Below are 26,761 nucleotides of genomic sequence, written 5' to 3' on the forward strand. Positions count from 1 at the left end.
ACTATTATTCTACCAAGTAGAAAATAGTAAAAATAAAGAAACTTTTGAATGACTAGGTGTGTACACACACACACACAGTCTCTCACTCACAACCCTGTATCTACCCTAAGCATGTTGTAATCCCCCCACCTTCTCTCCACAGTGACTACCAGTACCTGAGCGAGCACTTCCGGGAGGCCCACTACCTGTGCGAGGAAGGCCGCTGTGCTACAGAGCAATTCACCCACGCCTTCAGGAGCCAGATCGACTACAAGGCCCACAAGGCCTCGGCGCACAGCAAGAACCGGGCCGAAGCACGACAGAACCGACACATAGACCTGCAGTTCAGCTATGCACCGCGGCAGACCCGACGCAACGATGGTGAGACTGGATACTGTGCGCTGTTTCTGTTTCGAAAAACAAACAAAAACTGGATTTCAGGCCTGCTTGGTAACAAACATGTGTGTTCCTTCAAGGAGGCATGGTGTCTGGAGAGGACTATGAGGAAGTGAGGTCGGGTCGAGGAGGAAGAGAAAGGAACCAAGGGAACCAACAGAACACCAGAGGTAGCTGGAGGTACAACCGGTCAGTATGACGTCATCACTATGAGACCAATTGTGACACATTTCACGCTAATCAACTTTTTAAGTAACGTCAAACCAGTTGATTTCAGTTCCATTTGTCCAAAACATTTGCTTGGGGGCTGCTCCCCCCCATTTACTCTCATTGATTTCTAGCTAGCGGTGGCTAAAGTTAACTGATCACTCTCAAGACATGCTAACCTCTCACCATTACAATAACAGGGGAGGTTAACATTTTATATCATAACCCCAAGACATGCTAACCTCTCACCATTACAATAACAGGGGAGGTTAGCATACCTCCAAGACATGCTCACCATTATAATAACAGGGGAGGTTAGCATTTTATATCATACCTCCAAGACATGCTAACCTCTCACCATTACAATAACAGGGGAGGTTAGCATTTTATATCATACCTCCAAGACATGCTAACCTCTCACCATTACAATAACAGGGGCGGTTAGCATTTTATATCACATCCCCAAGTACTTGAAGTAGGCTACCCACCTCTCACCCACAGACGCAAACAAACACTATCATGAACACGTATGCTAACTTCACCATCTAAGTTAGCTAGCTAGTTCACTAGCAAGCTAGACTGTTGGTTTATAAAAACCTAAACAAGTTATGAATGTATCATGCATTTAAATGGCTAGACAAATAGACTGCTGATGTAGCCAGCTAGCCAGGCTAATGTTGCTAACTAGCTAACCATGAGCTAGCTAGCTAGCTAGGTAACAGGCGTTTTTCAATTAAAAACTTGCTCAAGACAGTTCACAGACTTTTTTTTAAACAACTTTTAGCCAATTTTAATAATTACTACGTTTAGCTAACATGAGTTAATCCAGAGATTCTTACCTTTGCCTGAATTCAGCAGTCTGGTCCAGGTCATCGCGGCCCTGGTGAGTGACGTGAAACTTGAGACGTGGTATTTGTAGTTCTGTATGATAGCAGCTAATTAGCATTTTCATTTTTTGGGGGGTTGTAAATACAGGCGACTATATTTGATAAAAGTCACCTTGTCTTAGAGAGATTTACACGGTTATCAAAACGTCACGCCGGGGTAAACCTACATCGAAACCTTTAATTTGAACCGTTTGCGTGTTTCACCAGTGGTTTCTGGGTATTATATGACTCTGTGATAGACTTTTAACAATGCTGTGTTGTTGGTAGTGAGGAGGAGGACAGGGAGTTGGCAGTAGCAGTCAGAGCCTCCATGATGCAACAGAGGAGACAGGAGGACAGAGGACGAGACACCCAGGACAGGAGTGGAGCGCCCAAACACCGCAAAGAGGAGATGCCGGAGAGGACGGGGAGGCCGGAGAGGACGGGGAGGCCTGAGAGGCCTGAGAGGCCGGAGAGGCCGGAGAGGACGGAGAGGCCGGAGAGGCCGGAGAGGCCGGAGAGGACGGAGAGGCCTGAGAGGACGGAGAGGACGGAGAGGATGGAGAGGATGGAGACTGAGGAGAGGATGGAGAGGATGGAGCCTGAGGAGAGACACAGGAGTGTTCCTATCAAACCTCCGGCAGAAACTCCCCCAGTGAGGACCATGAAGAGCAACCCTCTGACAGGAGACGACTTCCCAGCTCTCCTGGGGGCTGCAGCGCCCACACTGAGGTACACACACACACACACACACTGAGGTGTACACACACACACACACTGAGGTACACACACACACACACACACTGAGGTACACACACACACACACACTGAGGTACACACACACACACACACACACTGAGGTACACACACACACACACACTGAGGTACACACACACACACACACACACACACACTGAGGTACACACACACCCACACTGAGGTACACACACACCCACACTGAGGTACACACACACACCCACACTGAGGTACACACACACACACACACACACACACTGAGGTACACACACACACACTGAGGTACACACACACACACACACCCACACTGAGGTACACACACACACACACACACACACACTGAGGTACACACACACACCCACACTGAGGTACACACACACACACACACACACACACACACACACACACTGAGGTACACACCCTGAGGTGAATGTGTATACCAGCTGTGTTATCATTCATGTGTATATTACACTGTAAAGCCTCTCTCTCACCGGCCATCCTGTCCCTGACCCAGGTCTCTTTGTAGTGATGTACAGGACCAGTCAACAGTTTGGACAAACCTGCTCATTACAGGGTTTTTCTTTATTTGTACTATTTTCTACGTTGTAGAATAATAGTGAAGACGTCAAAAAACTATGAAATTACACAATACGGAATCATGTAGTAACCAAAAAAGGGTTAAACAAATCAAAATATATTTGAGATTCTTCAATGTAGCCTTAATGACAGCAGCTTTGCACACTCTTGGCATTCTCTCAACCATCTTCATGAGGTAGTCACCTGGAATGCATTTCAATTAACAGGTGTGCCTTGTTAATTTGTGGAATTTCTTTCCTTCTTAATGCGTTTGAGCCAATCAGTTGTGTTGTGGCAAGGTAGGGGTGGTATACAGAAGATAGCCCTATTTGGTAAAAGACCAAGTCCATATTATGGCAAGAACAGCTCAAATAAGCAAAGAGAAACAGTCCATCATTACTTTAAGACATGAAGGTCAGTCAATCTGGAAAATGTCAAGAATTTTCAATGCAGTCGCAAAAACCATCATGAAGAAACTGGCTCTCATGAGGACCGCCACAGGAAAGGAAGACCCAGAGTTCCCTCTGCTGCAGAGGATCAGTTCATTACAGTTAACTGCACTTCAGATTGGAGCCCAAATAAATGCTTCACAGAGTTCATTTAACAGACACATCTCAACATCAACTGTTCAGAGGAGACTGTGTGAATCAGGTCTTCATGGCTGAATTGCTGCATAGAAACCACTACTAAAGGACACCAATAATAAGAAGAGACTTGCTTGGGCCAAGAAACACGAGCAATGGACATTAGACCAGTGGAAATCTGTTCTTTGAGATTTTTGGTTCCAACCGCCGTGTCTTTGTGAGACGCAGAGTAGGTGAAAGGATGATCTCCGAATGTGTGGTTCCCACCGTGAAGCATGGAGGAGGAGGTGTGATGGTGTGGGGATGCTTTGCTGGTGACACTGTCTGTGATTTATTTAGAATTCAAGGCACACTTCACCAGCATGGCTACCGCAGCATTCTGCAGTGATACGCCATCCCATCTGGTTTGTGCTTAGTGGGACTATCATTTGTTTTTCAACAGGACAATGACCCAAAACACCTCCAGGCTGTCCCACCTGCGGGACACACTCCCAACAGCCAGTGAAATAGCAGGGCGGCAAATTCAAAACGACCAAAATCTCATAATTCAAATTTCTCAAACATACGACTATTTTACACCATTTTAAAGATACACTTCTCCTTAATGTAACCACATTGTCCGATTTCAAAAAGGCTTTACGGCGAAAGCAAAACATTAGATTATGTTAGGACACCACCTAAACAAGAAAAGCCACACAGCCATTTTCCAAGCATGGAGAGGCGTCACAAAAACCAGAAATACAGCTAAAATTAATCACTAACCTTTGATGATCTTCATCAGATGACACTCATAGGACTTCATGTTACACAATACATGTATGTTTTGTTCGATCAAGTTCATATTTATATCCAAAAACAGCATTTTACATTGGCGTGGGATGTTCAGAAAATGTTTGCCTCCCAAAACTTCCGGTGAATGTGCACATTAATTTACAGAAATACTCATCATAAACGTTGACAAAATATATAACAATTATTTAAAGAATTATAGATATACTACTTCTTAATGCAACCGCTGTGTCAGATTTTAAAATAGCTTTATGGAGAAAGCACATTGTTCAATATTCTGAGTTCAGAGTTCAGCCATCAATGCTAAGCTATACAGTTACCCGCCAAGTTCTGGCATCAACAAAACTCTAAATTAGTGTTATAAATCTTTCCTTACCTTTGCTGATCCTCGGCGGAATGCATTCGCAGGACTCCCACTTCCACAAGAAATTTTAATTTGTTCGATAAAGTCCATCATTTATGTCCAAATACCTCCGTTTTGTTGGTGCGTCCAGAACACTATTCCAATGATGCGGGAGCACAAATCAATAGACGAAAAGCTCAGAAGTTCCATTACCGTTTGTAGAAACATGTCAAACGATGTTTACAATCAATCCTTAGGGTGTTTTTAACATAAATAATCGATCATATTCCAACCGGACGATAGCGGATTCATTACAGAAGAAAAATAAATAAATGCTATCCATGCGTGAACGCGCATGAAGTAACAACATGACCTCAGACAGTCCACTGCTTGAACCGGCTGTTATTCCCTCAATATTCACCATAACCTCAAACAACTTTCTAAAGACTGTTGACATCTAGTGGAAGCCTTAGGAAGTGCAAAATTACCCCTAAGTCACTGTAGTTTGGAAAGGGAATTAATTTTTTTTAAACTACAGCCTCTGATTTTCAACTTCCTGGTTGGATTTTTCTCAGGGTTTTTGCCTGCCATATGAGTTCTATTATACTCAGACATCATTCAAACAGTTTTAGAAACTTCAGTGTTTTCTATCCAAATCTACTAATAATATGCAAATTCTAGTTTCTGGGCCCGAGTAGTAGGCAGTTTAATTTGGGTACGGTTTTCATCCGGCCGTGAAAATACTGCCCCCTACCCAAGAGAGGTTAAGGGATATTTGACCAAGAAGGAGAGTGATGGAGTGCTGCATCAGATGACCTGGTCTCCACAATCCCCAAATCTCAACCCAATTGAGATGGTTTGGGATGAGTTGGACCGCAGAGTGAAGGAAAAGCAGCCAAATAAGTGCTCAGCATATGTGGGAACTGTTGGAAAAGCATTCCTCATGAAGCTGGTTGAGAGAATGCCAAGAGTGTGCAAAGCTGTCATCAAGGCAAAGGGTGGCTACTGTTGAAGAATTTAAACATACAATATATTTTGATTAAACAATATATTTTTGTTTTTGTTGGTTACTACATGATTCCATATGTGTTATTTCATAGTTTTGATGTCTTCACTATTATTAAATAGTAAAAAATAAAGAAAAACTCTTGAATGAGTAGGTGTGTCCAAACTTTTTACTGGTATTGTATGTTATAGATATAGATATATTAATGTGTGTGTTAGTCTAAAGCTTCCCCAGGTCTCTGATGTATTTTATAGATATATATATTAATGTGTGTGTTACAGTGTTAAGGCCCCCCAGGTCTCTGATGTATTTTATAGATATATATTAATGTGTGTGTTACAGTGTTAAGGCCCCCCCAGCCCTGAAGACTCCGGCCCAGGTCCCTCTGAAGGAGGATGACTTCCCCAGTCTATCTGCTGCCACGGTTACGACCCCCATGAACCCCGCCTACTCCGCCCAACCCAGGAAGCACTCCTCCTTCCAAGAGGAAGATTTCCCCGCCCTGGTCTCTAAGATCCGCCCTCCCAGACCAGCGGGCGGAGCGACCTCAGCCTGGAGCCAAGCCAGCAGCAGCAGCTCCAAGACGGTCATCCTTCCCTCCTCTTCCTCTAGACCTTCCTCTAACAACCCTCCTCTTCCTCTCCCCGCCGGCCCCCAGCTCCTCTCTTCCTCTTCCTCTCGGAGGAAAAAGCTCTCCGCCCGTCGCCCATCCCCGCCCTCTGATGATGACAATTGCGTTGCCAAGACGATGCAGGAGCACCGAGCAATTCCGACCATGTTGGATATCTCCTCTCTTCTCATCGTCAAAGGACCCTCTAAGCCCCTCCCACCGACCTCTAAGCCCCTCCCGCCGACCTCTAAGCCCTCCCCCGTAACGTCTAACCCCGCCCCGAGCCCCACATCCAAGTCGGCCAAGAAGAAGAAACAGGTCACGCCCCCTCCACCATTTGGGAATCAAGTTCATGTCCCCACGGAAACGGTCTCCAGGGTACAGAAGGAGAACGTTCCGGAGAGCCGCGCCTCCAAACCGCTGGTTGCTGTGATGACGGCGGCGCTTAAAACCGCTGTAAAAGCAACGGTTAAAACAAGTGGATTGGCTAACGGCCACCTGGATAAACCAGTCACGGTGGCCCCCCTCCCCAAAGCCCAGCCTGACCCCCCCCTGGAGGTGGAGGAGGAGTTCCCTGCCCTCATCTCCAAGAAACCCCCCCCAGGTACAGAACTATCCCTATTGGCTCTACACATTACAACACACCAGACAGTAACGTCCCAGCAGTAACACCACACCAGACAGTAACGTCCCAGCAGTAACACCACACCAGACAGTAACGTCCCAGCAGTAACACCACACCAGACAGTAACGTCCCAGCAGTGAGTAACACCACACCAGACAGTAACGTCCCAGCAGTGAGTAACACCACACCAGACAGTAACGTCCCAGCAGTGAGTAACACCACACCAGACAGTAACGTCCCAGCAGTGAGTAACACCACACCAGACAGTAACGTCCCAGCAGTGAGTAACACCACACCAGACAGTAACGTCCCAGCAGTGAGTAACACCACACCAGACAGTAACGTCCCAGCAGTGAGTAACACCACACCAGACAGTAACGTCCCAGCAGTAACACCACACCAGACAGTAACGTCCCAGCAGTAACACCCAACCAGACAGTAACGTCCCAGCAGTGAGTAACACCACACCATACAGTAACGTCCCAGCAGTACCACCACACCAGACAGTAACGTCCCAGCAGTGAGTAACACCACACCAGACAGTAACGTCCCAGCAGTAACACCACACCAGACAGTAACGTCCCAGCAGTGAGTAACACCACACCAGACAGTAACGTCCCAGCAGTGAGTAACAACACACCAGACAGTAACGTCCCAGCAGTAACACCACACCAGACAGTAACGTCCCAGCAGTGAGTAACACCACACCAGACAGTAACGTCCCAGCAGTGAGTAACACCACACCAGACAGTAACGTCCCAGCAGTGACACCACACCAGACAGTAACGTCCCAGCAGTAACACCACCCAGACAGTAACGTCCAGCAGTAGTACACCACACCAGACAGTAACGTCCCAGCAGTGAGTAACACCACACCAGACAGTAACGTCCCAGCAGTGAGAACACCACACCAGACAGTAACGTCCCAGCAGTAACACCACACCAGACAGTAACGTCCCAGCAGTGAGTAACACCACACCAGACAGTAACGTCCCAGCAGTGAGTAACACCACACCAGACAGTAACGTCCCAGCAGTGAGTAACACCACACCAGACAGTAACGTCCCAGCAGTGAGTAACACCACACCAGACAGTAACGTCCCAGCAGTGAGTAACACCACACCAGACAGTAACGTCCCAGCAGTGAGTAACACCACACCAGACAGTAACGTCCCAGCAGTGAGTAACACCACACCAGACAGTAACGTCCCAGCAGTGAGTAACACCACACCAGACAGTAACGTCCCAGCAGTGAGTAACACCACACCAGACAGTAACGTCCCAGCAGTGAGTAACACCACACCAGACAGTAACGTCCCAGCAGTGAGTAACACCACACCAGACAGTAACGTCCCAGCAGTGAGTAACACCACACCAGACAGTAACGTCCCAGCAGTGAGTAACACCACACCAGACAGTAACGTCCCAGCAGTGAGTAACACCACACCAGACAGTAACGTCCCAGCAGTGAGTAACACCACACCAGACAGTAACGTCCCAGCAGTGAGTAACACCACACCAGACAGTAACGTCCCAGCAGTGAGTAACACCACACCAGACAGTAACGTCCCAGCAGTGAGTAACACCACACCAGACAGTAACGTCCCAGCAGTGAGTAACACCACACCAGACAGTAACGTCCCAGCAGTAACACCACACCAGACAGTAACGTCCCAGCAGTGAGTAACACCACACCAGACAGTAACGTCCCAGCAGTGAGTAACACCACACCAGACAGTAACGTCCCAGCAGTGAGTAACACCACACCAGACAGTAACGTCCCAGCAGTGAGTAACACCACACCAGACAGTAACGTCCCAGCAGTGAGTAACACCACACCAGACAGTAACGTCCCAGCAGTAACACCACACCAGACAGTAACGTCCCAGCAGTGAGTAACACCACACCAGACAGTAACGTCCCAGCAGTGAGTAACACCACACCAGACAGTAACGTCCCAGCAGTGAGTAACACCACACCAGACAGTAACGTCCCAGCAGTGAGTAACACCACACCAGACAGTAACGTCCCAGCAGTGAGTAACACCACACCAGACAGTAACGTCCCAGCAGTGACACCACACCAGACAGTAACGTCCCAGCAGTAACACCACACCAGACAGTAACGTCCCAGCAGTGAGTAACACCACACCAGACAGTAACGTCCCAGCAGTAACACCACACCAGACAGTAAGGTCCCAGCAGTGAGTAACACCACACCAGACAGTAACGTCCCAGCAGTGAGTAACAACACACCAGACAGTAACGTCCCAGCAGTGAGTAACACCACACCAGACAGTAACGTCCCAGCAGTGAGTAACACCACACCAGACAGTAACGTCCCAGCAGTGAGTAACACCACACCAGACAGTAACGTCCCAGCAGTGAGTAACACCACACCAGACAGTAACGTCCCAGCAGTGAGTAACACCACACCAGACAGTAACGTCCCAGCAGTGAGTAACACCACACCAGACAGTAACGTCCCAGCAGTGAGTAACACCACACCAGACAGTAACGTCCCAGCAGTGAGTAACACCACACCAGACAGTAACGTCCCAGCAGTGAGTAACACCACACCAGACAGTAACGTCCCAGCAGTGGTAACACCACACCAGACAGTAACGTCCCAGCAGTGAGTAACACCACACCAGACAGTAACGTCCCAGCAGTGAGTAACACCACACCAGACAGTAACGTCCCAGCAGTGAGTAACACCACACCAGACAGTAACGTCCCAGCAGTGAGTAACACCACACCAGACAGTAACGTCCCAGCAGTGAGTAACACCACACCAGACAGTAACGTCCCAGCAGTGAGTAACACCACACCAGACAGTAACGTCCCAGCAGTGAGTAACACCACACCAGACAGTAACGTCCCAGCAGTGAGTAACACCACACCAGACAGTAACGTCCCAGCAGTGAGTAACACCACACCAGACAGTAACGTCCCAGCAGTGAGTAACACCACACCAGACAGTAACGTCCCAGCAGTGAGTAACACCACACCAGACAGTAACGTCCCAGCAGTGAGTAACACCACACCAGACAGTAACGTCCCAGCAGTGAGTAACACCACACCAGACAGTAACGTCCCAGCAGTGAGTAACACCACACCAGACAGTAACGTCCCAGCAGTGAGTAACACCACACCAGACAGTAACGTCCCAGCAGTGAGTAACACCACACCAGACAGTAACGTCCCAGCAGTGAGTAACACCACACCAGACAGTAACGTCCCAGCAGTGAGTAACACCACACCAGACAGTAACGTCCCAGCAGTGAGTAACACCACACCAGACAGTAACGTCCCAGCAGTAACACCACACCAGACAGTAACGTCCCAGCAGTGAGTAACACCACACCAGACAGTAACGTCCCAGCAGTAACAACACACCAGACAGTAACGTCCCAGCAGTGAGTAACACCACACCAGACAGTAACGTCCCAGCAGTGAGTAACACCACACCAGACAGTAACGTCCCAGCAGTGAGTAACACCACACCAGACAGTAACGTCCCAGCAGTGAGTAACACCACACCAGACAGTAACGTCCCAGCAGTGAGTAACACCACACCAGACAGTAACGTCCCAGCAGTAACACCACACCAGACAGTAACGTCCCAGCAGTGAGTAACACCACACCAGACAGTAACGTCCCAGCAGTGAGTAACACCACACCAGACAGTAACGTCCCAGCAGTGAGTAACAACACACCAGACAGTAACGTCCCAGCAGTAACAACACACCAGACAGTATTGTCCCAGCAGTGAGTAACAACACACCAGACAGTAACGTCCCAGCAGTGAGTAACACCACACCAGACAGTAACGTCCCAGCAGTGAGTAACACCACACCAGACAGTAACGTCCCAGCAGTGAGTAACACCACACCAGACAGTAACGTCCCAGCAGTAACACCACACCAGACAGTAACGTCCCAGCAGTGAGTAACACCACACCAGACAGTAACGTCCCAGCAGTAACACCACACCAGACAGTAACGTCCCAGCAGTAACAACACACCAGACAGTAACGTCCCAGCAGTGAGTAACACCACACCAGACAGTAACGTCCCAGCAGTAACACCACACCAGACAGTAACGTCCCAGCAGTGAGTAACACCACACCAGACAGTAACGTCCCAGCAGTAACACCACACCAGACAGTAACGTCCCAGCAGTAACAACACACCAGACAGTAACGTCCCAGCAGTGAGTAACACCACACCAGACAGTAACGTCCCAGCAGTGAGTAACACCACACCAGACAGTAACGTCCCAGCAGTGAGTAACACCACACCAGACAGTAACGTCCCAGCAGTAGTACACCACACCAGACAGTAACGTCCCAGCAGTGAGTAACACCACACCAGACAGTAACGTCCCAGCAGTAACACCACACCAGACAGTAACGTCCCAGCAGTAACACCACACCAGACAGTAACGTCCCAGCAGTGAGTAACACCACACCAGACAGTAACGTCCCAGCAGTGAGTAACACCACACCAGACAGTAACGTCCCAGCAGTGAGTAACACCACACCAGACAGTAACGTCCCAGCAGTAACACCACACCAGACAGTAACGTCCCAGCAGTGAGTAACACCACACCAGACAGTAACGTCCCAGCAGTGAGTAACACCACACCAGACAGTAACGTCCCAGCAGTGAGTAACACCACACCAGACAGTAACGTCCCAGCAGTGAGTAACACCACACCAGACAGTAACGTCCCAGCAGTGAGTAACACCACACCAGACAGTAACGTCCCAGCAGTGAGTAACACCACACCAGACAGTAACTGTCCCAGCAGTGAGTAACACCACACCAGACAGTAACGTCCAGCAGTAACACCACACCAGACAGTAACGTCCCTAGCAGTGAGTAACACCACACACCAGACAGTAACGTCCCAGCAGTGAGTAACACCACCACCAGACAGTAACGTCCCAGCAGTGAGTAACACCACACCAGACAGTAACGTCCCAGCAGTGAGTAACACCACACCAGACAGTAACGTCCCAGCAGTGAGTAACACCACACCAGACAGTAACGTCCCAGCAGTGAGTAACACCACACCAGACAGTAACTGTCCCAGCAGTGAGTAACACCACACCAGACAGTAACGTCCCAGCAGGAGTAAACACCACACCAGACAGTAACGTCCCAGCAGTGAGTAACACCACACCAGACAGTAACGTCCCAGCAGGAGTAACACCCACACCAGACAGTAACGTCCCAGCAGTGCGTAACACCACACCAGACAGTAACGTCCCAGCAGTGAGTAACACCACACCAGACAGTAACGTCCCAGCAGTGAGTAACACCACACCAGACAGTAACGTCCCCAGCAGTGAGTAACACCACACAGACAGTAACGTCCCAGCAGTGAGTAACACCACACCCAGACAGTAACGTCCCAGCAGTGAGTAACACCACACCAGACAGTAACGTCCCAGCAGTGAGTAACACCACACCAGACAGTAACGTCCCCAGCAGTGAGTAACACCACACCAGACAGTAACGTCCCAGCAGTGAGTAACACCACACCAGACAGTAACGTCCCAGCAGTGAGTAACACCACACCAGACAGTAACGTCCCAGCAGTGAGTAACACCACACCAGACAGTAACGTCCCAGCAGTGAGTAACACACACCAGACAGTAACGTCCCAGCAGTGAGTAACACCACACCAGACAGTAACGTCCCAGCAGTGAGTAACACCACACCAGACAGTAACGTCCCAGCAGTGAGTAACACCACACCAGACAGTAACGTCCCAGCAGTGAGTAACACCACACCAGACAGTAACGTCCCAGCAGTGAGTAACACCACACCAGACAGTAACGTCCCAGCAGTGAGTAACACCACACCAGACAGTAACGTCCCAGCAGGAGTAACACCACACCAGACAGTCAGTAGGTAACACCACACCAGACAGTAACGTCCCAGCAGTGAGTAACACCACACCAGACAGTAACGTCCCAGCAGTGAGTAACACCACACCAGACAGTAACGTCCCAGCAGTGAGTAACACCACACCAGACAGTAACGTCCCAGCAGTGAGTAACACCACACCAGACAGTAACGTCCCAGCAGTGAGTAACACCACACCAGACAGTAACGTCCCAGCAGTAACACCACACCAGACAGTAAGTCCCAGCAGTAACACCACACCAGACAGTAACGTCCCAGCAGTAACAGCACACCAGACAGTAACGTCCCAGCAGTAGTAACACCACACCAGACAGTAACGTCCCAGCAGTGAGTAACACCACACCAGACAGTAACGTCCCAGCAGTGAGTAACACCACACCAGACAGTAACGTCCCAGCAGTGAGTAACACCACACCAGACAGTAACGTCCCAGCAGTGAGTAACACCACACCAGACAGTAACGTCCCAGCAGTGAGTAACACCACACCAGACAGTAACGTCCCAGCAGTGAGTAACACCACACCAGACAGTAACGTCCCAGCAGTGAGTAACAACACACCAGACAGTAACGTCCCAGCAGTAACAACACACCAGACAGTAACGTCCCAGCAGTGAGTAACACCACACCAGACAGTAACGTCCCAGCAGTGAGTAACACCACACCAGACAGTAACGTCCCAGCAGTGAGTAACAACACACCAGACAGTAACGTCCCAGCAGTGAGTAACACCACACCAGACAGTAACGTCCCAGCAGTGAGTAACACCACACCAGACAGTAACGTCCCAGCAGTGAGTAACACCACACCAGACAGTAACGTCCCAGCAGTGAGTAACACCACACCAGACAGTAACGTCCCAGCAGTGAGTAACACCACACCAGACAGTAACGTCCCAGCAGTAACACCACACCAGACAGTAACGTCCCAGCAGTAACAACACACCAGACAGTAACGTCCCAGCAGTGAGTAACACCACACCAGACAGTAACGTCCCAGCAGTAACACCACACCAGACAGTAATGTCCCAGCAGTGAGTAACACCACACCAGACAGTAACGTCCCAGCAGTAACAACACACCAGACAGTAACGTCCCAGCAGTGAGTAACACCACACCAGACAGTAACGTCCCAGCAGTGAGTAACACCACACCAGACAGTAACGTCCCAGCAGTAACACCACACCAGACAGTAACGTCCCAGCAGTAACAACACACCAGACAGTAACGTCCCAGCAGTGAGTAACACCACACCAGACAGTAACGTCCCAGCAGTGAGTAACACCACACCAGACAGTAACGTCCCAGCAGTGAGTAACACCACACCAGACAGTAACGTCCCAGCAGTAACACCACACCAGACAGTAACGTCCCAGCAGTGAGTAACACCACACCAGACAGTAACGTCCCAGCAGTAACACCACACCAGACAGTAACGTCCACTGGTTTTTCCATCATTGAATAAGAAGCATCATTTTTTCAATAGATTTTTTTTTTTCTTCTCCTGAACAATTTGGACGGCAGCAATTTTATTTATTGACATTTTTAAGTATTCATTTTTTAGCCCATTGCATAGAGAATCATTGTACTATCGAATCCGCTGTGAAATATATATTCAATAACCCAAAATATTGTATTTTCATTTGTTTTGATGCTGGTGTAGACAACCAAAAGTTAGACACAAGAACTAAACATAAGAACAGGGAGCATAGAAATACCTTACATAGAAAGAGATCTACCGCTTCTTAGACTTGCTGTCTATGAGAGTGACAGCTCTATAACACACATTTCTATGTGAATTTAGTTGCAGCTTTAAGTTGTTATGGATGGAAGTAACATCGATAATGTTGTGATGTTGACCGTGTTGTTTTTCTCCTCCAGGCTTTAAAAGTTCCTTCGTCCTGAAGAGTTCTGCCCCCCCCAACGTCCTGTCCCCGTCTCCCCCCGGCCTGGGCGGCGCCCCCCCGCCCAGTAAGCCCCCCCCGGGGTTTACCGGCATCCCCCTCAACAGCAACGTGGTGGAGCCGGCCCCCCCTGCATCCAGCCCCCGGTGAGACAGACAGACCATCACATCACCTTTACAGACCATCACATCACCTTTACAGACCATCACATCACCTTTACAGACCATCACATCACCTTTACAGACCATCACATCACCTTTACAGACCATCACATCACCTTTACAGACAGACCATCACATCACCTTTACAGACAGACCATCACATCACCTTTACAGACCGACCATCACATCACCTTTAGACCGACCATCACATCACCTTTACAGACCATCACATCACCTTTACAGACCGACCATCACATCACCTTTACAGACCATCACATCACCTTTACAGACCGACCATCACATCGCCTTAACAGACCGACCATCACATCACCTTTACAGTCCAGACATCACATCACCTTTACAGACCAACCATCACATCACCTTTACAGACCGACCATCACATCACCTTTAGACCGACCATCACATCACCTTTACAGAACATCACATCACCTTTACAGACTGACCATCACATCACCTTTACAGACCGACCGTCACATCACCTTTACAGACTGACCGTCACATCACCTTTACAGACTAGACATCACATCACCTTTACAGACTAGACCATCACATCACCTTTACAGACCGACCATCACATCACCTTTACAGACTGACCATCACATCACCTTTACAGACTGACCATCACATCACCTTTACAGACTGACCATCACATCACCTTTACAGACCGACCATCACATCACCTTTACAGACCGACCATCACATCAGCTTTTCAGACCAACCATCACATCACCTTTACAGACCAGACCATCACCTTTACAGACTGACCATCACATCACCTTTACAGACTAGACATCACATCATCTTTACAGACTAGACATCACCTTTACAGACCGACCATCACATCACCTTTACAGACCGACCATCACATCACCTTTACAGACCGACCATCACATTACCTTTACAGACCATCACATCACCTTTACAGACCGACCATCACATCACCTTTACAGACCAACCATCACCTTTACAGACCAACCATCACATCACCTTTACAGACCGACCATCACATCACCTTTACAGACCGACCATCCCATCACCTTTACAGACCGACCATCCCATCACCTTTACTGACCAACCATCACATCACCTTTACAGACCAGACCATCACCTTTACAGACCAGACCATCACCTTTACAGACCAGACCATCACATCACCTTTACAGACCGACCATCACATCACCTTTACAGACCGACCATCACATCACCTTTACAGACCGACCATCACATCACCTTTACAGACCGACCATCACATCACCTTTACAGACCGACCATCACATCACCTTTACAGACCGACCATCACATCACCTTTACAGACCGACCATCACATCACCTTTACAGACCGACCATCACATCACCTTTACAGACCGACCATCACATCACCTTTACAGACCAGACATCACATCACCTTTACAGACCAACCATCACATCACCTTTACAGACCAGACCATCACCTTTACAGACCAGACCATCACATCACCTTTACAGACCGACCATCACATCACCTTTACAGACTAGACATCACATCACCTTTACAGACTAGACATCACATCACCTTTACAGACTCCAGACAGACCAGACACCAGACAGACCACCACCTTTACAGACACCAGACAGACCACCACCTTTACAGACACCAGACAGACCACCACCTTTACAGACACCAGACAGACCAGACACCAGACAGACCACCACCTTTACAGACACCAGACAGACCAGACACCAGACAGACCACCACCTTTACAGACACCAGACAGACCAGACACCAGACAGACCACCACCTTTACAGACTCCAGACAGACCACCACCTTTACAGACTCCAGACAGACCACCACCTTTACAGACTCCAGACAGACCACCACCTTTACAGACACCAGACAGACCACCACCTTTACAGACTCCAGACAGACCGCCACCGTTACAGACTCCAGACAGACCGCCACCGTTACAGACTCCAGACAGACCGCCACCGTTACAGACTCCAGACAGACCACCACCTTTACAGACACCAGACAGACCACCACCTTTACAGACACCAGACAGACCAGACACCAGACAGACCACCACTTTTACAGACACCAGACAGACCAGACACCAGACAGACCACCTCCTTTACACAACAACACATATTTGATTGAAACTCAGTGTGTCATCTAAATGACTCCATATGGGGGGTGTTCAGCTCTCCCCAGTCTCCGGGGGTGTACCTGGCTCCAGAGAACTTCCAGCAACGGAACATGGAACTGATCCAGTCCATTAAGAACCTCCTGCAGAACGACCAGTCACGATTCAACCAGTTCAAGGACTACTCTGGACGGTTCAGACAGGTAAGCCCTGACTCCTAACCTTAACCCCCCTAACCCTAACCTTAACCCCCCCTAACCATAACCTTAACCCCCCCTAACCCTGACCTTAACCCCCCTAACCCTGACCTTAACCCCCCTAATCCTGACCTTAACCCCCTAACCCTAAACTTAACCCCCCCTAACCCTGACCTTAACCCCCCTAACCCCCCTAACCCTGACCTTAACCCCCCTAACCCTAACCTTAACCCCCCTAACCCTAACCTTAACCCCCCTAACCTTAACCCCCCTAACCCTAACCTTAACCCTAATCTTAACCCTCCTAACCCTGACCCTAAGAACGACTCTGGACGGTTCAGACAGGTAAGCCCAGACTCCTAACCCTAACCTTAACCCCCCCTAACCTTAACCCCCCTAACCCTGACCCTAAGAACGACTCTGGACGGTTCAGACAGGTAAGCCCAGACTCCTAACCCTAACCTTAACCCCCCCTAACCTTAACCCCCCTAACCCTGACCCTAAGAACGACTCTGGACGGTTCAGACAGGTATGCCCTGACTCCTATCCCTAAGACGACTCTGGACAGTTCAGACAGGTAAGCCCAGACTCCTAACCCTAACCATAACCCCCCCTAACCCTAATCTTAACCCTCCTAACCCTAACCCCCCTAACCCTAACCTTAACCCCCCCTAACCTTGACCCTAAGAACTACTCTGGACGGTTCAGGCAGGATTTTATGTGGATGGTGCTGCACCATCAGAGCTATAAGACTGTTGGGGCTGAACTATCCTCTATGTCTCTAACCTGTAGTTACATACAGTCGTGGCCAAAGGTTTTAGAGAATGACACAAATATACATTTTTATAAAGTTTATAAAGTGTCAAAGGCTTTTATTGACAATTACATGAAGTTGATGCAAAGAGTCAGTATTTGCAGTGTTGACCCTTCTTTTTCAAGACCTCTGCAATCCCCCCTGGCATGCTGTCAATTAACTTCTGGGCCACATCCTGACTGATGGCAGCCCATTCTTGCATAGTCAATGCTTGGAGTTTGTCAGAATTTGTGGGTTTTTGTTTGTCCAGCTGCCTCTTGAGGATTGACCACAAGTTCTCAATGGGATTAAGGTCCGGGGAGTTTCCTGGCCATGGACCCAAAATATCGATGTTTTGTTCCCCGAGCCACTGAGTTATCACTTTTGCCTTATGGCAAGGTGCTCCATCATGCTGGAAAAGGCATTGTTCATCACCAAACTGTTCCTGGATGGTTGGGAGAAGTTGCTCTCGGAGGATGTGTTGGTACCATTCTTTATTCATGGCTGTGTTCTTAGGCAAAATTGTGAGTGAGTCCACTCCCTTGGCTGAGAAGCAACCCCACACATGAATGGTCTCAGGATGCTTCACTGTTGGCATGACACAGGACTGATGGTAGCGCTCACCTTGTCTTCTCCGGACAAGCTTTTTTCCGGATGCCCCAAACAATCAGAAAGGGGATTCATCATACCCCAGTCCTCAGCAGTCCAATCCCTGTACCTTTTGCAGAATATCAGTCTGTCCCTGATGTTTTTCCTGGAGAGAAGGGGCTTCTTTGCTGCCCTTCTTGACACCAGGACATCCTCCGAAAGTCTTCGCCTCACTGTGCGTGCAGATGCTCTCACACCTGCCTGCTGCCATTCTTGAGCAAGCTCTGTACTGGTGGTTCCCCGATCCCACAGCTGAATCAACTTTAGGAGACGGTCCTGGCGTTTGCTGGACTTTCTTGGGCGCCCTGAAGCCTTCTTCTCAACAATTGAACCGCTCTCCTTGAAGTTCTTGATGATCCAATAAATGGTTGATTTAGGTGCAATCTTACTGGCAGCAATATCCTTGCCTGTGAAGCCCTTTTTGTGCAAAGCAATGATGATGGCACGTGTTTCCTTGCAGGTAACCATGGCTGACAGAGGAAGAACAATGATTCCAAGCACCACCCTCCTTTTGAAGCTTCCAGTCTGTTATTCAAACTCAATCAGCATGACAGAGGGATCTCCAGCCTTGTCCTCGTCAACACTCACACCTGTGTTAACGAGAGAATCACTGACATGATGTCAGCTGGTCCTTTTGTGGCAGGGCTGAAATGCAGTGGAAATGTTTTTGGGGGATTCGGTTCATTTGCATGGCAAAGAGGGACTTCGCAATTAATTGCAATTCATCTGATCACTCTTCATAACATTTTGGAGTTTATGCAAATTGCCATCATACAAACTGAGGCAGCAGACTTTGTGAAAAATGTATATTTGTCTCATTCTCAAAACGTTTGGCCACGACTGTACACTACATGGACAAAAGTATGTGGGCACCTGCTCATCCAAAATCTCATTCCAAAATCAAGGCCAGCAGGCTAATGTTCCTATCCACCCAGTAAGGCCAGCAGGCTAATGTTCCTATCCACCCAGTAAGGCCAGCAGGCTAATGTTCCTATCCACCCAGTAAGGCCAGCAGGCTAATGTTCCTATCCACCCAGTAAGGCCAGCAGGCTAATGTTCCTATCCACCCAGTAAGGCCAGCAGGCTAATGTTCCTATCCACCCAGTAAGGCCAGCAGGCTAATGTTCCTATCCACCCAGTAAGGCCAGCAGGCTAATGTTCCTATCCACCCAGTAAGGCCAGCAGGCTAATGTTCCTATCCACCCAGTAAGGCCAGCAGGCTAATGTTCCTATAGACCCAGTAAGGCCAGCAGGCTAATGTTCCTATAGACCCAGTAAGGCCAGCAGGCTAATGTTCCTATCCACCCAGTAAGGCCAGCAGGCTAATGTTCCTATCCACCCAGTAAGGCCAGCAGGCTAATGTTCCTATCCACCCAGTAAGGCCAGCAGGCTAATGTTCCTATCCACCCAGTAAGGCCAGCAGGCTAATGTTCCTATCCACCCAGTAAGGCCAGCAGGCTAATGTTCCTATCCACCCAGTAAGGCCAGCAGGCTAATGTTCCTATCCACCCAGTAAGGCCAGCAGGCTAATGTTCCTATCCACCCAGTAAGGCCAGCAGGCTAATGTTCCTATCCACCCAGTAAGGCCAGCAGGCTAATGTTCCTATCCACCCAGTAAGGCCAGCAGGCTAATGTTCCTATCCACCCAGTAAGGCCAGCAGGCTAATGTTCCTATCCACCCAGTAAGGCCAACAGGCTAATGTTCCTATAGACCCAGTAAGGCCAGCAGGCTAATGTTCCTATAGACCCAGTAAGGCCAGCAGGCTAATGTTCCTATCCACCCAGTAAGGCCAGCAGGCTGATGTTCCTATCCACCCAGTAAGGCCAGCAGGCTAATGTTCCTATCCACCCAGTAAGGCCAGCAGGCTAATGTTCCTATCCACCCAGTAAGGCCAGCAGGCTAATGTTCCTATCCACCCAGTAAGGCCAGCAGGCTAATGTTCCTATCCACCCAGTAAGGCCAGCAGGCTAATGTTCCTATCCACCCAGTAAGGCCAGCAGGCTAATGTTCCTATCCACCCAGTAAGGCCAGCAGGCTAATGTTCCTATCCACCCAGTAAGGCCAGCAGGCTAATGTTCCTATCCACCCAGTAAGGCCAGCAGGCTAATGTTCCTATCCACCCAGTAAGGCCAGCAGGCTAATGTTCCTATCCACCCAGTAAGGCCAGCAGGCTAATGTTCCTATCCACCCAGTAAGGCCAGTAACAGTAACATCTCTCTCTCTCTCTCTCTAACAGGGTCTGATGTCTGCCGTGCTGTACCACCGCAGCTGTAAGACTCTGTTAGGGGACAACTTTGTTGGCGTCTTCAATGAGCTGCTGGTGTTACTTCCTGACACGGGGAAACAGCAGGAGCTGCTGACGGCCCACGCAGACGACCAGGCCACGGAAAGACCGGGAGGCGGCGGGGCCAGGAAGAACAAGAAGAAGAGTGCCTGGCAGACCCCATCCAGCGCTATCTCTAATGCAGCCGCGCTGGACTGCCAGGTATGCCCCACCTGCTGCCAAGTGCTGGACCCTAAAGACTTCAACTCCCATAAGACCTTGCACCTGGGGGACAACGAGGACTTTCCCTCCCTGCAGGCCATCAGCCGTATCATCAGCTAGCCCTGGCCCGGGACAAGACATGAACACTGCCCAATCACAGCCTTGCCTGTTGCCATTCAGGGGGGAGCCCGTTTCCATGGTGACCCCGGCCAGAGAGGACGTTGGGTAGTGTATATTTGAGTGGCGAGGCTGGGGCCAGCAGGAGGTTGAACTGAATTCTGGTTGCCAGATATTGACCTGACTCCCGGTGTGATTCCTGGCTGGACCTGGACCCGACCCTGGAAAGGCCCTACAAGTACCACATGTTGTGTATTAATAAGAAGAATGATTGTATATATTTAATTTTTCTCTCTCCCCCTCTCTCTCTTCTGATCACATTTCCATGAGGTTGATAAAGTGTTGAACGAGTGACGCATTGGTTCTTTTATCAGGTTTGATGACTGAGGAAAGAGTGTTTATTAAGTCAGACCCTCTACTACTCCCTCAGAGCGGAGACAGTCAGACCCTCTACTACTCCCTCGGAGACAGTCAGACCCTCTACTGCTCCCTCGGAGACAGTCAGACCCTCTACTACTCCCTCGGAGACAGTCAGACCCTCTACTACTCCCTCGGAGACAGTCAGACCCTCTACCTCTCCCTCGGAGACAGTCAGGCCCTCTACTACTCCCTCGGAGACAGTCAGACCCTCTACTACTCCCTCGGAGACAGTCAGACCCTCTACTACTCCCTCGGAGACAGTCAGACCCTCTACCTCTCCCTCGGAGACAGTCAGACCCTCTACTACTCCCTCGGAGCGGAGACAGTCAGGCCCTCTACTACTCCCTCGGAGACAGTCAGACCCTCTACCTCTCCCTCGGAGACAGTCAGACCCTCTACTACTCCCTCGGAGCGGAGACAGTCAGACCCTCTACTACTCCCTCGGAGCGGAGACAGTCAGACCCTCTACTCCTCCCTCGGAGACAGTCAGACCCTCTACCTCTCCCTCGGAGACAGTCAGGCCCTCTACTACTCCCTCGGAGACAGTCAGACCCTCTACTACTCCCTCGGAGACAGTCAGACCCTCTACTACTCCCTCGGAGACAGTCAGACCCTCTACCTCTCCCTCGGAGACAGTCAGGCCCTCTACTACTCCCTCGGAGACAGTCAGGCCCTCTACTACTCCCTCGGAGACAGTCAGACCCTCTACTACTCCCTCGGAGCGGAGACAGTCAGGCCCTCTACTACTCCCTCGGAGACAGTCAGACCCTCTACCTCTCCCTCGGAGACAGTCAGACCCTGTACTACTCCCTCGGAGCGGAGACAGTCAGACCCTCTACTACTCCCTCGGAGCGGAGACAGTCAGACCCTCTACTACTCCCTCGGAGCGGAGACAGTCAGACCCTCTACTCCTCCCTCGGAGACAGTCAGACCCTCTACCTCTGCCTCGGAGACAGTCAGGCCCTCTACTACTCCCTCGGAGCGGAGACAGTCAGACCCTCTACCTCTCCCTCGGAGACAGTCAGGCCCTCTACTACTCCCTCGGAGACAGTCAGACCCTCTACCTCTCCCTCGGAGACAGTCAGGCCCTCTACTACTCAGCTCCCTCAGGGTGGTAAAGGAACCTGGTTAAAAGGTAGATGTTCTCTCAGGGCTGTGGAAGGTAATCAGATAGTTGGAGTCTGGAGGGAGTCTGGAGGGAGTCTGGAGGGAGTCAGACTGTTTAGGACGGGAGTCTGGAGGGAGTCTGGAGGGAGTCAGACTGTTTAACAACCAGTCTGTCAACCCCCCACAACATTATAAAACCAGAATATTTCTGTTTGCCCTAATTTGATTAAACATCTATCTTGCTTTGGTCCGTTCTATTTGTCCTTGTCCAAGTATTGTTGCAGCTGAGGAGAGGAGGTCCTAGTCTGTCTTCACCTTACTGCTCTCTCCGTTCTTTATATCTGAAAGGTATTGCTGGCGGAAAAAAGCCTGTACTTTTCTTTCTGCAAAGCGACCTAGTCATGATTGGGATAATGTATATTATAAAAGTCCCGCCAAACACTCAGTATGAACATTTGTATTAATTTATTTTTATTTCACCTTTATTTAACCAGGTAGGCCAGGGCCATTTACAACTGCCACCTGGCCAAGATAAAGCAAAGCAGTTCGACAACATACAACAACACAGAGTTACACATGGAGTAAAACAAAACATACAGTCAATAATACAGTAGAAAAATACGTCTATATACATTGTAAGCAAATGAGGTGAGATAAGGGAGGTAAAGGCAAAAAAGGCCATGGTGGCAAAGTAAATACAATATAGCAAGTAAAACACTGGAATGGTAGATTTGTAATTTGAAGAAAGTTCAAAGTTAAAATATATATAATATGGTGCAAAGGAGCAAAATAAATAAATACAGTAGGGGAAGAGGTAGTTGTTTGGGCTAAATTATAGATGGGCTATGTACAGGTGCAGTGATCTGGGAGCTGCTCTGACAGCTGGTGCTTAAAGCTAGTGAGGGAGATAAGTGTTTCCAGTTTCAGAGATTTTTGTAGTTCGTTCCAGTCATTGGCAGCAGAGAACTGGAAGGAGAGACGACCAAAGGAGGAGTTGGCTTTAGGGGTGACCAGAGAGATATACCTGCTGGAGCGCGTGCTACAGGTGGGTGCTGCTATGGTGACCAGAGAGATATACCTGCTGGAGCGCGTGCTACAGGTGGGTGCTGCTATGGTGACTAGAGAGATATACCTGCTGGAGCGCGTGCTACAGGTGGGTGCTGCTATGGTGACCAATGAGATATACCTGCTGGAGCGTGCTACAGGTGGGTGCTGCTATGGTGACTAGAGAGATATACCTGCTGGAGCGCGTGCTATAGGTGGGTGCTGCTCTGGTGACCAGAGAGATATACCTGCTGGAGCGCGTGCTACAGGTGGGTGCTGCTATGGTGACCAGAGAGATATACCAGCTGGAGCGCGTGCTACAGGTGGGTGCTGCTATGGTGACCAGAGAGATATACCTGCTGGAGCGCGTGCTACAGGTGGGTGCTGCTATGGTGACCAGTGAGCGGAGATAAGGGGGGACTTTACCTAGCAGGGTCTTGTAGATGACCTGGAGCCAATGGGATCATCTTAACCTTACGTCTTATTGTCTTTGGTATCGTGTTTTAGTCATGCAACGTTCTATTGTTGTTGTCCAACATCAAACTTGTCCTTGTCATTATGGAAAAAGTATAAACACAAAAATGGCAGTCTGTATTGACATCTCATCAGTCTGGTCCATCAGTCTGTATTGACATCTCATCAGTCTGTATTAACATCTCATCAGCCTGGTCCATCAGTCTGTATTGACATCTCATCAGTCTGTATTAACATCTCATCAGCCTGGTCCATCAGTCTGTATTGACATCTCATCAGTCTGGTCCATCAGTCTGTATTGACATCTCATCAGTCTGGTCCATCAGTCTGTATTGACATCTCATCAGTCTGTATTGACATCTCATCAGTCTGTATTGACATCTCATCAGCCTGTATGGACATCTCATCAGTCTGTATTGACATCTCATCAGTCTGTATTGACATCTCATCAGTCTGTATTGACATCTCATCAGTCTGGTCCATCAGTCTGTATTGACATCTCATCAGTCTGTATTGACATCTCATCAGTCTGTATTGACATCCCATCAGTCTGTATTGACATCTCATCAGTCTGGTCCATCAGTCTGTATTGACATCTCATCAGTCTGTATTGACATCTCATCAGTCTGTATTGACATCCCATCAGTCTGTTTTGACATCTCATCAGTCTGTATTAACATCTAATCAGTCTGGTCCATCAGTCTGTATTGACATCTCATCAGCCTGGTCCATCAGTCTGTATTGACATCCCATCAGTCTGTATTGACATCTCATCAGTCTGGTCCATCAGTCTGTATTAACATCTCATCAGTCTGGTCCATCAGTCTGTATTGACATCTCATCAGTCTGGTCCATCAGTCTGTATTGACATCTCATCAGTCTGGTCCATCAGTCTGTATTGACATCTCATCAGTCTGTATTGACATCTCATCAGTCTGGTCCATCAGTCTGTATTGACATCTCATCAGCCTGGTCCATCAGTCTGTACTGACATCTCATCAGTCTGGTCCATCAGTCTGTATTGACATCTCATCAGCCTGGTCCATCAGTCTGTATTGACATCTCATCAGTCTGGTCCATCAGTCTGTATTGACATCTCATCAGTCTGGTCCATCAGTCTGTATTGACATCTCATCAGTCTGGTCCATCAGTCTGTATTGACATCTCATCAGTCTGTATTGACATCTCATCAGTCTGGTCCATCAGTCTGTATTGACATCTCATCAGCCTGGTCCATCAGTCTGTACTGACATCTCATCAGTCTGGTCCATCAGTCTGTATTGACATCTCATCAGCCTGGTCCATCAGTCTGTATTGACATCTCATCAGCCTGGTCCATCAGTCTGTACTGACATCTCATCAGTCTGGTCCATCAGTCTGTATTAACATCTCATCAGCCTGGTCCATCAGTCTGTATTGACATCTCATCAGTCTGTACTGACATCTCATCAGCCTGGTCCATCAGTCTGTATTGACATCTCATCAGTCTGGTCCATCAGTCTGTATTGACATCTCATCAGCCTGGTCCATCAGTCTGTATTGACATCTCATCAGTCTGTATTGACATCTCATCAGTCTGGTCCATCAGTCTGTATTGACATCTCATCAGTCTGTATTAATATCTCATCAGTCTGTATTAACATCTCATCAGTCTGGTCCATCAGTCTGTATTGACATCTCATCAGTCTGTACTGACATCTCATCAGCCTGGTCCATCAGTCTGTATTGACATCTCATCAGTCTGGTCCATCAGTCTGTATTGACATCTCATCAGCCTGGTCCATCAGTCTGTATTGACATCTCATCAGTCTGTATTGACATCTCATCAGTCTGGTCCATCAGTCTGTATTGACATCTCATCAGTCTGTATTAATATCTCATCAGTCTGTATTAACATCTCATCAGTCTGGTCCATCAGTCTGTATTGACATCTCATCAGTCTGTATTGAACTTTACCTGTTCTATATTTTGCACCAAAAAAACATTAGTTTTTAAAAATGTAATTACACATGGTGGGGAGGATAAGGGCTCTGGCTGGGCCACTCAAGGACATTCAGAGACTTGTCCCGAATCCACTCCTGCTTTGTCTTGGCTGTGTGCTTAAGGTCGTTGTCCTGTTGGAAGGTGAACCTTCGCCCCAGTCTGAGGTCCTGAGCGCTCTGGAGCAGGTTTTCATTAAGGATCTCTCTGTACTTTGCTCCGTTCATCTTTGCCTCGATTCTGACTAGTCTCCCAGTTCCTGCTGCTGAAAAACATCCCCACAGTATGATGCCGCCACCACCGTGCTTCACCGTAGGGATGGAGCCAGGTTTCCTCCAGACGTGACGCTTGGCATTAAAGCCAAAGAGTTTAATCTTGGACCAGAGAATCTTGTTTCTCATGGTCTCAGAGTCCTTTAGGTGCCTTTTTGTCAAACTCCAAGTGGGCTGTTGTGCCTTTTTACTGAGGCGTGGCTTCCATCTGGCCACTCTACCATAAAGGCCTGATTGGGGGAGTGCTGCAGATATGGTTGTCCTTCTGGAAGGTTCTCCCATCTCCACAGAGGAATTCTGGAGCTCTGTCAGAGTGACCATCGGGTTCTTGGTCACCTCCCTGA

At 48.9% G+C, this 26,761-nt stretch overlaps 1 protein-coding gene across 1 annotated transcript in view; it reads left to right on the forward strand.

Moving 5' to 3' along the window:
- Window positions 1–21,472, forward strand: part of LOC115188868 (E3 ubiquitin-protein ligase ZNF598) — a 37,161-nt gene extending 15,689 nt beyond the window's left edge. The window contains exons 5-11 of the mRNA XM_029747694.1: window positions 143–360; window positions 456–564; window positions 1,737–2,180; window positions 5,845–6,716; window positions 14,554–14,722; window positions 16,938–17,082; window positions 20,755–21,472. Of these exons, the coding sequence (XP_029603554.1) occupies window positions 143–360; window positions 456–564; window positions 1,737–2,180; window positions 5,845–6,716; window positions 14,554–14,722; window positions 16,938–17,082; window positions 20,755–21,123 (2,326 nt within the window). The 3' untranslated portion in view covers window positions 21,124–21,472. The remainder of the gene's footprint in view (window positions 1–142; window positions 361–455; window positions 565–1,736; window positions 2,181–5,844; window positions 6,717–14,553; window positions 14,723–16,937; window positions 17,083–20,754) is intronic.
- Window positions 21,473–26,761: the final 5,289 nt, after the last annotated feature.

The sequence above is a fragment of the Salmo trutta genome, unplaced genomic scaffold (genome assembly GCF_901001165.1).
Source record: "Salmo trutta unplaced genomic scaffold, fSalTru1.1, whole genome shotgun sequence".
NCBI lineage: Eukaryota > Metazoa > Chordata > Actinopteri > Salmoniformes > Salmonidae > Salmo > Salmo trutta.